At 45.6% G+C, this 14,637-nt stretch overlaps 1 protein-coding gene across 1 annotated transcript in view; it reads left to right on the forward strand.

The window, feature by feature from the left end:
- Positions 1 to 6,598: 6,598 nt before the first annotated feature.
- Positions 6,599 to 14,637, forward strand: part of GNA13 (G protein subunit alpha 13) — a 55,666-nt gene continuing 47,627 nt past the window's right edge. Inside the window, exon 1 of the mRNA XM_088468009.1 lies at positions 6,599 to 6,928. Coding sequence (XP_088324135.1) covers positions 6,646 to 6,928 — 283 coding nt within the window. The 5' untranslated portion in view covers positions 6,599 to 6,645. The remainder of the gene's footprint in view (positions 6,929 to 14,637) is intronic.

The following is a 14,637-nucleotide window of genomic DNA, read 5'->3' on the forward strand; positions in this document are numbered from 1 at the left end:
ATGAGGGGGTGCATAGGAAGCTGGCTAATGCAGCCAGCTAAGAATTTCCAGCGAGCTCCAAACGGACTTTCCTCCGTGTCCAGGAGTCTCTGCCAGGGACCCTGCTTGCCCACCTCTGGAGCTCAGATTCAGGCCGAGGTAGCAAGCTTGGTACCTTAGCAGATTCATGGAAGTCCTTTTTCGGAGGGAGATCCTTATCTCCCCAGGCTGTATCCGGACGGAGCGGAGCCATGGGTTTTGCCCAACTCCGAGGTTGAGCCCAGGCACAGGGGAGTCACCACTCACCCTTGCCATAAGGGACAATGTTAAACATGCATGAGACCAACACATGCACAGCTCATACACTTAAATTGATTGGTTAGGGACCATAGGGCGGACTTACCCCCTGTGGCACTGTGCCCTGAGGGAGCATAAAAGAAGGGCTTGTGCGCTCTGAAAGTATATATTCCTTGTGGACACTTTGTGGAAGTCTGCTGTTGTATCAACTGTATGCTGTAAATCCCTTCACCCAGAAGGAGGAGTTATTTTCATGACTATTGAGTAGTAAACACCTTTTTCCTCTACGCATCTACATCCTGTGCCTAACAGAATTGCGCCAAACGCTATTCCGTTCTCCGGCTGTTCTGGAATGAGCCCAAGTGTCTCCAAAGCTCAAGCCCTCAGTCAGCTACTGTGCAGAGCTTGGTCCATTGCGAGGGGCCAGGGAGATACCAGTCGACACCAACCAGGAGGTGTGGCTGCAGTGCGTCAAGCATACGTAGCAAAAGCCCCACTGAAAGGAGCTTGGTGGTGGCAGCTTCAGTATACGCCCACGGTGCAATGGGTGGAGTCAGTGACAGGCGGTCACTGACGGTGAGTGGGAGTCCAAAAGCGCTAACCCGTGACCAGGGCCAGCCTAGACGAAAGGCGTCTGGTCACAGTTTATAAACAATGTTCATGTTCTGCAATGTTCTTTATTGTATGTCACTTTCATTTCTGTTCACTGTTTCTGTACCTTGTTAGGCGCTGCAGACCCCTTGTGGCGCCATACAAAGCATAACAATAATAACAACAATAATCATCTCTGAATAAGGCCCTAAATAAGTGGTGGTGGCCACTGGAACAAGATATACAGGAACTGATTCAGAGGTGAACGCAGTGTCGATGTCGGACATAAGCAGCCGATGTTTTCAGTTTGCGCGTGTGTACAAGTTGCAATGCACATGCATCCTGATAGTTACCGCTCTGAGGGCCTGATTGTGCACTGTGGATCGCAGATTCCCGATGATCGGGAATCTGCATGTGCACAGGATCCGTTCTGCGCATGTGCAGAATGGATCCTGCATGATCGCACGAAGGCCCCCGTATGCCTCTGCATGATTGCCAGGCATTTACGGGGTGGTGCGGGGGCAGCCTGCGCTCCCTGTCGCAGCAATGGGATTGCAGATGCAGCAAGAGGTGTCAGACTCTCACTGCTGCCTTTGCTGAATCAGGGCCGGAGACGCAGAGCAAATTTGGATGCAGAGAGAGTGATTTTCAGTGGGCATTTCTGGGTGGTAACAGGGGGAGGCTTAGCAAGATGCGGGCGTGACGCTGTCAGCAACTGCATTTAAAGACGCAGTTGCACTGACACAGGAAGCCATGTTTAGACGAAGAGTCTGCGCCTCCATATAGCTGGTGCAATCTTTGATGGTGCGACCTAATACGCACAACGACGGATTAGCGCCACAGCAAGTGGGCGACTCAGTAGGAAGACCATCGGCCACGGCATTATACACACAAAAATATTGCTGATGTTGGATCATCTGTTAAAACACACAACAACAAATCTCTCTAGTGCCCCTTGTCACCTGTAATCAGGGAATTACAGTACCTGCAGCAGTAGAAAAGGGGAAGAATTACTAACCCCACAATAACTATACTAAGAAAAGGAGACAGCGCAGTTGTCTCCTTTTCTTAAGGGGCCTATCCATTAGACGGCTTTTGGAACGATCCGACCAAAACCAGGAGGTTTTGGTCGCATTGTTCACAAAGTCGTGTAATGGATAGCCGGCAAGGACCAGCGATGCTCGTTCATGTTGGGTCTATGCATCACTCCGGCTATCTACGGAACATGCTGGTCAACTTGATGACGACCGTCAGGTTCTCCATGTTCCGAGATAGGAGGTCGGGATCGTGCACTGAAAGACGTTCACAGACGTGCACCGCACCTGATGACCGCCCGGAATGAATGCTAGACGTTCAGTTTTTCAGGTCGCCTAATGGATAGGCCCCATTAGTTGGATCATCTGTGTATTGTTAAACAAATATTCGATTAAGAGTGAATCTATTACCATATAAACACTTGAGAATAACATTATTGGATCTTTTATTTACCTGTTTATTTAAACAAATAATATTGCATAGTTTTGATGCACAGGGCAAACATAGGATCAACTGCAGTGTCCCAGATAGTCTTCCTCGGCTCTCACAATAAATTGCAGCTTGTTTTTTCATTGTAACTATTTACATTTAGCTCCCCCAGCAACCTCAGTGGCAATATCACATCCGCATGGCTCACGTAACAGTTTGTCACACTGGTTGTGTGCAGACAGAGGAAGATCCTCACCCTGATTCTGATAAGGCATTTCCTGCATAATATTTTTTGCCATATGTTGTTTCTGCTGTAGAAATTTTTTTTTTCTCTGTTTTGTTGTTGTTTTTCAGCTGCTGTATCTTTCCCCAGTGATGATAATAGGTTTTAACTACAACTAAATATAACATAACATATTCATATATTATAATTAAGGGCTCGGCTAACCATACAGGACATAAGACATGACAATGACCGCATATTGGATGTATAAACTACATTTCATATAGTAGTACATCTGACACTATAATCTCCCTGCTTTAGTGTGACAGGAGTCTCAAACCACTAGTCTGTACTGATGGCGACTATGCTCATTCAACTGTCTCTCTGCCTGTGGTTGTCTCAATAATGGCCCCATCCACCTTGTGACAGGTGCTTTCCTCAGGAAACATATTTTTTGCTGCCTCTTACATGCTACTATAGTGGGTGGGCTTGATGATATAATTACACTGCACACTTTATAATGTGAATTGTGTCACCAAGTCCTGCCCACCTAAAAAAAAAAAGGCATGTAGGTTTATAACATAATACATGCCAACTCTCCCGAAATATCTGGGGGGCTTGCTGAACTCCTAAGAAACTCTGCAGCTCCCCAAAAAGTTGAACTAGGCGGTAATAAGAACATGATGGCACAATTTGTGTTATCATGTACTACTCACTGCTGTGATGATGCAAAAGATTGAGAAGGCCTACATTTAAGTGCCCACCCATGTTTGTTTCACATCATCATTAAATGGTGGGCTATTATGACACGTTTGAGGGTTTTGGACTGACATTGGTTAAAGGCACTTGGAGATGGAATGGGCCTATGGATTGTGAAAGGATCCCTCCATTGGCTCCCACTGGAATGACTCTGAAGTAGATTGTGTGGTAGCTTAGTGATAACAAACAAACCTCTCATGGTTCATTATAATAACAGATGGCAGTCATGCAGCATTCAGTGCGGCTGTCTATATACTGAACAACACCTCCGCTGATTAAGTCATATAGCAGTAACATCAAACATGTTGGTTAAACTTACACATAACGATCATACCATTTATCGTGTAGCCTCCTATATATACACTGCTCACCAATTTATTATGTGCTTGGTGGCAGATAACATTCCTGTAAGGTAGGCCTATGCAAAGTGCTAGTGCTAACAAGGTGAAGACCGGAGGATTAGTCTATTCTCAGCCCAACTAAACATCAGATAAATACAAATTGTTGGACGAATATATACAAACTAGGTGTAGGGGTGTCCCGTACAGCGCAGGAGCACCCATGCTGCCGACGCACGTTTTGCCGGGTGGCTTGTTCACGGACAATCAGCTCACTCCGTAGTGAATCAAACCCCAACATCTGAAGCAGTGCTATTGCCACATGAAGCTGACTACCCCAAGTAGGTAAATAGTGAGGGACAAGTGAGGGAGAGAATGGATAATAAAATGTATGGTTATATATATGGTTCCTAACAATGGACAATCATACTTAAAGGGTAAGCATAGAGTCATTTTGACTGTGGACCTGATTCAGAGATGTCTGACTCAGGCCCACACGGGCAGCTGCAATGCCACCGCAGCTGTAACTTTGTACACAGTTGCTGTGTGAAAATATGCAAATATTGCAGCTGCCTTGATTTGTACTGAGATGCCCACAGGCGGCTTTACAAATCCAAGTGACCACATAGGAAGATGCAGCAACAGTCGCAGATCAGTCAATTATAGGTCTTCTAAGTAATCCTATGGTCGCGCAGAATGGCTGCGGGAACTAAGATGCCGGTGACATTTTTACTGGGCACGGGATTGCAGAGACACCCCAAAAACGGTTGCAAGTTGCCATCACCCCACTGCCGTCCACAAACAGTCCCTGTCAATCAATTTGCGAATAAATCCTCACTGTGAGTGACATTGGTTATGAAACTTGACACATGCGCAGTGCAACTCAGACACGTGCAGCTTATCGATAATCTCTCAACTGTGTAACATGGGCATTGTGTCCTTCTCTGAATCAGGCTCCGTGTTATTGCAAATGGAATATAAGAATGGCAAAACAGAAGAACATTTTACTTTTATTTTACTAATGAAACATGAGAGCAGGTCTGAAAGTACACCCATCATCTAAATACAGTAGAACCATTTAGGGAACAAATTTGTCATCTGTAATGGAGTTGTGATGCAGACACTGCAGCTGAATGGACTTAATTAAACTTCGGATGACCATCAGAAACAAGCAAAAAGATGGTGAAACCATCACAATTCGAGCATCAAGTAGAAAAGCCATTCCCATTCAATTGGAAGCATTGATGGTTGCCAACCAACGTGTTCTAATGTCTGGACGACTGATGTGGGTTTCATCCACAGCAAAGGATTAGAGGCGAAACAGGTGGGCATCTCTGTACGAATCCCATCGGCTGCGGCATTGGCATAAATCTGCAGTCACGGCTGCAATAGAGTCAACTTCTGAATAAGGGCCTCTACATACTTGCCTACTTTTCAAAAAGCATTTCCGGGAGATTGAGAAATTGACACCTATGAGTGTGCGGTAAAGTGGGTGTGTACTGCTACATCTGAGAGACGTGACATAATACTGACTTACAGCCATATGTAAATGAGCCCCAAAGCAGTTAAGGGGCCTATCCATTAACCGAGTTTGTGACCAATCGGACCAAAACCAGGTTTTGGTTGCATTGTTCACAAAGTCAGGTAATGGATAGCCGGCAAGGACCAGCGATGCGCATGCACGCTGAGTCCTTGCTGTCCCCGACTGTCTACTGAACATGCCCGTCAACCTGACGACGCTCGTCAGGTTCGGCATGTTCAGGGATAGGAGGTCAGGCTCCTTCACTGAATGACGTTCAGTGCGGTAGCCGCACCTCGGCGACCTGAAGGTCTGAATGCTAGACGTTCAGACTTTCAGGTCGCCTAATGGATAGGCACCTTTAGTAAGATCTACTTGTTGATGAAAACACACTGATACATTGCAGAAAATGCATGTAGTCATAGGGATCATTGTACCTTATAACCAATGCAGGGAAATTATACTAATGATCCCAATTGAATGTATGTATATATGTTTAATTTTACTATAACAGCTACATAATGGAAATAAGCAGGGCCGTAGCTAGGGTAGTGCGGCCGGTGCCATCGCACAGGGCACCACAGGGCAGGGGGCGCTGTTTGGGCCTGTCCATTTTCTGTTTATTATCATTCTTGCTTGTAGCTTCCTCTTATTTCATCCCCAGCATCTCCTGGCCTCTCCTATCTCTTCCCTGGCCCTTCCCCATGAAGCCATGGCCCTTTTTTGGCTGCATTATGTCCCTTTGAAAAATGAGGGCGCCAATGCTCTTTCTGGCACAGGGCACCAAAAAGTCTAGTTACGGCTCTGGAAATAAGTTGCAATAAGGGAGATTGCTACTATTTCAGGGAGTCTCCCTGTCAATATGGGAGTGTTGGGAAGTATGCCTCTATTCTTTGCTGACAGATACTAAGCTTATTTACGTACAAAATGGGGAGGCGATGTGCAAGGAAAAATGTGGGGGTCCCTACCTCTCATCACTTTCGATTTAATATTGCATTTAAGTTGGTGGATGTGGTTTGAGTCTTACAGTACAGAGACTACTTCTACACATTTGAGTTTATACAGAAACAAACAGCAAGTCAGCAGGGGGCGGATAAGGCGGCCGAGGAATTTAGTGCACGGCACACCGCCCGTTTGCCCTTTTTTCTGTGGCTTTACTGTGTGGAGAGGTGATGAGATTGTAAAAAGAAATCCTAACTAGCGACTCCGAGATCGAAGCCATTATGGTAAGGTCGTTGCCCAATATATTAAGATGTGGGCTCCAGAACAATGGCGGTGACCGGACAGTACTGGAGATGATAATTAGACAGCGCAGCTGAGCTGCAGCCTCTGGCTGGCGCCGTGTTTCGAGGGAGCATACGTCCCGGGCGGGGCTGCGCGCTCATTTCCCCAGGGGGAGCGCGCGCACGCAGTGACGTAGAGACGCTGAGAGCGCTGGCCTCCTCCCTGGGCTCGGTCTTCATGTAGTGTGTAAGATGGCGGACTTCCTGCCGACCCGCTCCGTGCTGTCCGTCTGTTTCCCCAACTGTGTGCTCAACACCCGGGAGGCCGAGCAGCAGCGCAAGTCCAAGGAGATCGACCGATGCATCTCCCGGGAGAAGCCTTATGTCAAGCGGCTGGTCAAAATCCTGCTGCTCGGGGCCGGCGAGAGCGGCAAATCCACTTTCCTCAAACAGATGCGGATCATCCACGGTCAGGACTTCGACCTGCGGGCCAAGGAGGAGTTCCGGGCCACCATCTACAGTAATGTCATTAAGGGTGAGTGTGGCCCTTTAAATGTGTGTGTAATGGGGGCCCAGACCCCACCCTTCCACCGAGCACCCCATCTCCCAATGCAGTCTCCCCTATAGCGGCTGCAATATTGCTAGCAAGGGCTAATGCTATGTAAAGGTTTGTGTATATACTGGGGCTCAGGACCACACCCCATGTCTGAGCCCCCACCCGCCCTCCACACCTCCCTTACTTCCTACATACTGCCTGTAACAGGGTCATCAAAAGTTCTTCTTGGCACTAAACTACTTTGATTATTGCGTATCCTGAGCCCCATCACTCAGCTGTGTACATATCAGAAACCTCATCAAAGGGCCCCAAAGACCCTTTATATGTGACTAATGGATGGTCCTGATCCCCCTCCGTACAGCAGAAACCCAGAGCCTTTAGCCACAGCGATGTCCTCAGGTTGTGTGGCCCTCTAATGTGTGAATAGTGGAACCCGACTGTGACTAACCTGCGCCACACCCCGTTACTGTGTAACCCACATCTAATATAGAAGAGTTCTTATTGATTTCTACCTCCTAATATACCTTACCGCCTCCTAATGCACCTTACTGCCACTTATCCCCCCTCCATACTGCAATATCCTTGGAGGTAAGTTTCCCAAAACCTATTATGAATGAGGTATCCCAGCTACTGTTTATTTACTGCCAATATGTAGTGATCTACAGTGATATCAAAATTTATATCCACTGTGACCTCTGCTCCAAGTCTGTCTACTCTTCATATTGTGACACTATAGAAAAACAGTAATAACCTCTATCTTTATACTGTAATATGGACTGCAGTGAAACACTTTGCTTGGATTATTTTCTTGAAGTAACCTCCAAGCAGCCCATATTGATTTCTGTGTGGACACTGCAAAAATTCCATTTACAAAGCTCTTACGTTCAAGTTCAAAGCAATTGATAATTTAATAATAATTACATGATGAATTGAAGGATTTCTCTTGTATTAAAAATTGAACTGGTGTCTTAGGTTAATGCCTTGGTGAACTGTAGAGTCTTTAGCCTGTCTTCAAAAATGCTGAGAGGGGATCTCTAAGACTGTGAGCCTGTTCAATTTGAGCTGAAATACTTTTTCACGTCCCGGACATTTCGCCTGTTTTGTAGGCGGAAAAGTATCGCGTGTGCCCGCTTTACCCCGTATGCAATTTGAAAGTGTGCGAAAACGGGACCCGGCAAAACTTGAACAGGTGAAAAGTACTGTCAGATTTGGGGAAATCAGCCTGACAACCCCCAAAAGATGCTCTGACATGGGGGTTTACTATGGTACCCCCCGATTTGGTGTGCTGAAGGTATTTGGTGTTTTTAAATGGGCTCAATAGCTGCTAAATAGTGTTTTTGTATAAGTGGTGAAGAATAGTATTCTGTATTTTTTCCAGAAAATAACTTATGCCAGCAAATTTGGGGTACTTGAAAATGGGGGTCAGCATATTTAAATTTGCTAAAGTGAAGTTGAAACAATCGTGAAAAATCCACCTGCCGCAAGCACCTGTAAGCCAAAAAACACTTGGGGCATTTTAGGGGACCCCCCCAGAGGCAAGTTCGCTAGTTTTTAAAATTGTACCACATTTTTTTTCGCCCCCTTTTTCAAAGTAATTTCTTGGGGTCTCCTTTAGTGTTTTTTTTTTTGTTTGGGGGACTTTCTGAAGGCTGCATGGGGGGTTCCTGGAACTATGCACCCCAAAACCCCAATTCTGCACTTTTTTCTGTCTGCTATTCATAGGCAAAACTTTTTCGCCTAGTGCATTGCATTGGGAGGAAAGTCTTTCAAATTGAATACGGGTCTAAATGTTGCACAGTGTTTAATATATTGGAGATGCATTGTGGGAGACCTGAGGCTTCAAGTACATTCCAGGTATTATAGATCAAAGTTCATATAGGGTCATGGGCTGCACATAGCTGGGACTCTGATTATGTTGAGATTTGATTGCCATTAAGCCAATCTTGAAACTGATTTGCCATTTCACAGTAGGCCAGAATAGAGAGCTTGCCGCTGGGTGTTATGTGGCAGGAATGTTTGGTTTGTAAAGTCTGCATTCTGCAAAGTTTTGATCACTGCAAACACATGATGTTTAAGGACTAGCCACAATATAAGTTAACATCTCCAATAATTTTTGTATGCACAGTTTAGGAAGTCTGAACCCCTAGGCTTAAAGCTGTGTACACACTAGATTCTGGCTAACATGCTGTAGACTTGTTAGATGGTGAGCTCCAATCTGAAGTATTTTATCAGAATTCAATCTCAGCCAACTGGCACTCATCCATTTAGTGCATTCATCTCTATTTTCCCCTGAATTTCTAAAGTTGCAGTCAGATTTGTATTTTTGCAGAGATAACTGGTGTGCGAATGTTCCCTAATTGTGTCTATTACAGCAGTATGTTGCTGTGGGGGAAATTCAGTTCAGTGCACTGTTGATGGCGCAGGGAGGGAGCTCCCGGAGATATTCAATTCAGCGCGCTGTCAAGTCGGAGAATGCCGGAGAATGGATGTTTAGTCGCAACAACGTCATTCTCTGACTAAAGTGCTGGCCCCAAGGCTTTTAGCGCCGTGCTAAACCAGTTAACTGCCTCACTGTCACCACTTTTGTCAGATTTCTTGTCGCACCCTCAGGAGGGTGGCATGCGAGGAGAAATCATTATTAGTTGGACTAAATAGTGTGCTAAATTGAATCGCCTCAGGAGCTCCCTCCTGGCACGATCATAAAATCCACTAAAGTGAATTTCCCCCTATGGGGACGATTCAATTCAACGCGAATTGAATAGCGCTGGGAGTGAGCTCCCGGAGCTATTCAATTCAGTGCTCTGTGTGGTCTGAGAAAGCCGGTTATCGCGCCTTAACAAGGGTGTTAAGGCGCGTTAACTGGCATTCTCTGACCAAAGTGCCAGTGCCATCGTTGTGTTCAGTGACTGGTTAATGATGATATTTGCGGAAACCACTTGGTCCACGTACCTCTGCTCAAACTATTTTGAACATCCCAGGTGACTTATAGATTAATGTGTTACACGATACTCATTTTGTGCTGCTGGTGAACTAGATCGAATTCATACTCCTTTCACACATAAAGACTGTCTTTAATCCTGCTTGGACTCAGAACACGGAGCCCGGGTTGAAGCCAAGGTTTTCTGTACTTTCCTCCATTCACACATGGATGACTACTTGGGTTATTTCTGGGTCATCACCCTTCACACCGGACCCGTGTCTTTCATCAAGCAGTAGATGCTTGGAGAGATCTCCAAGCGCCACTAAGCCAGCTAATCAGACTTTTAGGCATGACTCGGGTCATCACGGCCCAGGTTATGCCATTCACAATACAGGTGAAGCGAATCGGACCCGTGAATAACCCCGGTTGGCCCCTTTCACACACAGGCCCGTATTCAATTAAAGCGAAAGTTCAGTTGCCGGACTTTTCGCCGTCATCGAGGGTTTTTGGTGTGCGAAAAAGTATCGCACTTGTCCCCGCTCATCCCCGTATTCAATTCCAGGTTGTCAAAAATGGGACCCGGCGAAACTTAAATAGGCGAAAAGTACTGTCAGTTTTGGGGAAATCAGCCTGACACCCCCCAAAAGATGCACTGATATGGGGAATCACTCTGAATAGCCCTGCTGAAGGTATTTGGCCACTTTAAATGGTCTACTTTGCGTGTTTTAAAAAGTGGTGAAGAATAGCATTTTGGTGCTTTTTTTTTTTTTTTTTTTTTTTTGTTGAGAAAATAACTAGTCCCATCAAATTTGGGGTACATGAAAATGGGTACTAGCATATTTTAAAGATGCTAATGTGACGTTTTAAAACACGTGAAAAATCCATCTGCCACAACTACCTGCAATCATAAAAACACCTGCCGCATACTTGGGGACCCCCTGGAGTCTATTTCACTAGTTTTTAAGGTACACCATTTTTTTTATTTTTTGTCTCCAAAAGCGAAAGTACTTTTTTGCGGTGTCTAGGTTCTTTTTAAAACATTTTTTTACAGATTACCTTTAGGGACCTGTCCAAGGGTGGTTTTTGGAAGTCTGCACCCCAAAAACCCTTTTCTCGCCACCTACTCATAGGCGATACTTCTTCGCCGGGTCTAATGCATTGACTTTATACACCAGCGAAAAGTCGGCCAAATTGAATACGGGGATAAATGAAATCTGCGATAATGACTTCAACGGCGGGAAAGTATCGCTGAAACTGACTTTTTGCTCCTAATTGCATACAGCCCATAGTCTAGACCCGGGTTGGTACACGTGCACTGGCAAAAACCCAGGTATTTAGGCTGTGTGCGAAAATAGCCTGTGGATGCCATCCCCACCCGCGGGCCGCAGTGTCCCCCGGGTGGGAAAAACTGTGGTGTAGAGATCACCGCCTGTGAATAGCCCGGCATCTATTCACAGAAGTGAGAGCTTGGGGGCAGCCCGGCATGTCCATAAGTGCCAGACACACCCCCAAGAGTGATTAAAAAGCGGTGCGTTTTAAAGACACACCCCATTTCTCCTGGCCAATACTCATTTTGGGTGTGTAGGAGTGAACACTACATATGGACTAAAATTTACTGTTGGAATTAAGTTGACAAATTCTTTTTGTATAAAGTTCTTTACATTTTCAGTTCTAGTTCACTGTCATTTCATGTTAAGACTATGGGCAAATGATGTAGCATTCAGGAGCATGCCAGTGAAGTCTGTGCCGATGGACAGATATGTCTGTGCAGCACAGCCAATGCGATGTCTGTGATCGATGCGGTTCACAGACATATCGTCTGTACACACTGGCCAACGGCCAGCAGATACATTGGCTGATCAATTGATCGGCCAATATATCTGCCAGTGTGTACCCAGCATTATGCTCCATGGAACCCTGGCTTCTGTGGCTTGTCTTGTACTGAGTTATCTCCTAGCAGATCTAAATAGAGAGAGATGTCTAGCATCTAAAGCAGTTTCTGTCAGGCCTCCCTCCAGTCTCTTATAACTCGCCCTGAGGGGTCAGAAACTTTTCACACATTATCTCCCTAGTTATCTTTAGATTGTAAGCTCGCCAGCAGGATTCCTTGTGTAATTGTCTCATCTGTAGAAGTTGGTTATTGTGCAGCATTGTGTAATACATTAAAACATTCAATAATCACATCACAGGTTACACACTTTTTTTTTTTTTTTCTTCAGTTTAACCACTTTATACAGTATCCCCAGGAAACTGAGACAGTGACACATTTAGATATTAGTCCTGCGTCACTACAGCATCAAAACCTGTTCACTCTTCAGGATGTTGCATATCCCTGTAACCTGTACTAGTTTCTGTTCTAAATGTGTTTTGAGTTTGTTCTTAGATGATTAAGAGTTCAGTCATTCGTAAGATGTAAACTACACAGGGTACCCAAAACACCACCAGCCAAAAGTACACAGTCTTTTTGTACCTATCTTTTCAAAATAAAATTATATCATACCTTGCTTAGTGGTGCACACATACGATAAAACCTTGGCAACCAGTCAGCAATTGACTTCTAACTTGTAACTTAGATAGTGAAATCAAATTACCCTCAGTTAATATGCATCTTCCTTGACTTCTGACAAAAAAAATTCAATTTATCCCTTAAAAGATTAAACACTGTATTTTCTATTTTTCTCCTCCATATTGAGATGCAACTTGAAACACTCGTTTGAGTGTGTTTCCATGTTGGTTCTATAGATCTTTCTTGGGCCTGAAAGCTAGCTGTGCATGTTGTGGAACCATAACTTTATCTACTTTAGATGCATGCTACAGAAGTGTCCTTACACACCGTTGTTGCAGTTGTGCTAAAAAACCCCTCTAAGGCATTCCAGGTCCTGTGAGACTCTACCAGACATCTTTTTTTGCTGAATATGCGCCTAAGTCGCAATGCGATGTGACTAGGACGCAGGAGCAGACTATTTATTAATTTCATATACTACACTTGTATATCTGTGTGCGACTGAGCCTCTGCATCTGTATAGAAAGTGCTACAATGTAGCGGCTGCATCTTATTTCATTCCACGTTCCGTTGTGCTTCATATACACTCTGCTGCACACACAAGTGTCGCATATCAAATTCATCTGCACAGTCTGCTGGTGCATCCTAGTCACATTGCAATGTGACTTAAACACATTTTCTGCAAAATAAGACTTTGGCGCTGTCTTATTTAGCACAGGACCTGGAGGCTCACTCACATCAGTCAAGTCGCGCTGCGTGACGTATTGAGGCTAGATGTATGAGGACACATCTGTATGAGCATGATTTTGCTACTTTTGTCTGTTAAAGGGAAATGCCTGTTATGTGAAATTTATTTTTACCAAGTTCTGCTGAGTGCTTATTAGTTACATCAAATTTTACAGAAATGTCTATCTTGCTGGAATGTTTCTACAGGCAGGGCATTCCAAGCACTGTGCCCGCTGCCCAAGCCATGAATGGGGGGATTCAGCAGTTTATCCCTGAAGAGGTGTTACGACACTGTCAGTAGGGAGGAGTCATAAGGTAAAGGTGATCAGCCAGATGGCGTAAAGATGCTGGAGAGCGCCCAGAGGGAAGGATGTGCATCAGTTTGATTATGGTCATCTTCACAGGGTACAAAAAAGTACAGGTACCCCTCTGATTGTAGGTGCATTTTTGTATGCATTTTTTTTTTGTGTGTACAATTACATTTTTTTCACACTGCCTATACAAACATTTTTGGTTGATATGACTGAGTGGGTCATTGTCCAGTGTGGCTAAATTGGACTAACTTGTGCTAGGTGTTTTTATCCTTATTGTTTTAGGTATGCACCCACTGTTGATGCGTCAGTAAATGGGACAAGTGGACTACCTTTCAGAGAGATTCCATGGGTCCTGGAAACTGGCAGTTGGTTTAACTAGACTCAAAAAAATAGGGATCCTATCTGACCATTTCTGGATCCCATAATAATTTATGCTTTAGAGGTCCCCATATGTCCCTCAGACCTCCCCACATGCCACCACACATCCCCTTAGAATGCCCATCTGATACCGCCAACAGCATCAGACCTCCCCACATGCCCCTTAAATTCCCATAGTAGTACATCCCACCCTATGCAGTGCTCCCAGTAGTAGTCCCCCCTATGCATTGCCCCCAGTAGTAATCCCTGCCCTATGCAGTGCCCCAGTAGTTGACCCTCTATGCAGTACCCCCATTAGTGGCCCAGCTATTTGCCCTTTAGTGACCTGGGCCTAATGCCCAGGTCAGTCACACCTATTTGGCGGGCAGATACCTTCAATTGGGCCTAATGCCCCCTACGTAGCACTGCCCTTGTGCCCGCCTATATACCCACAGGCCTATTGCCTGAATTTATCCCACGGGCCTAGTGCCGACAACCCTGGTGGTCTAGGGAGGGGTTAAATACCGGTGGCCCAAGGCTGCGGAGGGGAGCTTCGTTAGCTCTTTTTTTCTTTCCACCCCCGCAGTCCACTCCGGGCTTCATTCTTCTGCTGCTGGCCCGTCCTGGCCAGCAGCGCCACCTCTTCCTTTCTTCCTCCTTGATCATGCCATCTTCTGGCCTCTTGCGCAGTTGCTGGAACTGTTGCCGCGGCACTCTTCTCTTCGGGAGGTCTTCACTCCTCCCCCCTCCGCCACCGGACTGAAGTTTCCCGCACAGCGGTGTCTAATAAAAGACGCCTAGAGTGTGCGGGGCTATGACTCGGCGAGCCACAATTGGCTTGTCGCGTCTGCCACCTATTGGCTGCTGG

The sequence above is a fragment of the Taudactylus pleione genome, unplaced genomic scaffold (assembly GCF_031769625.1).
Source record: "Taudactylus pleione unplaced genomic scaffold, aTauple2 ptg000012l, whole genome shotgun sequence".
In the NCBI taxonomy this organism is placed as follows: Eukaryota; Metazoa; Chordata; class Amphibia; order Anura; family Myobatrachidae; genus Taudactylus; species Taudactylus pleione.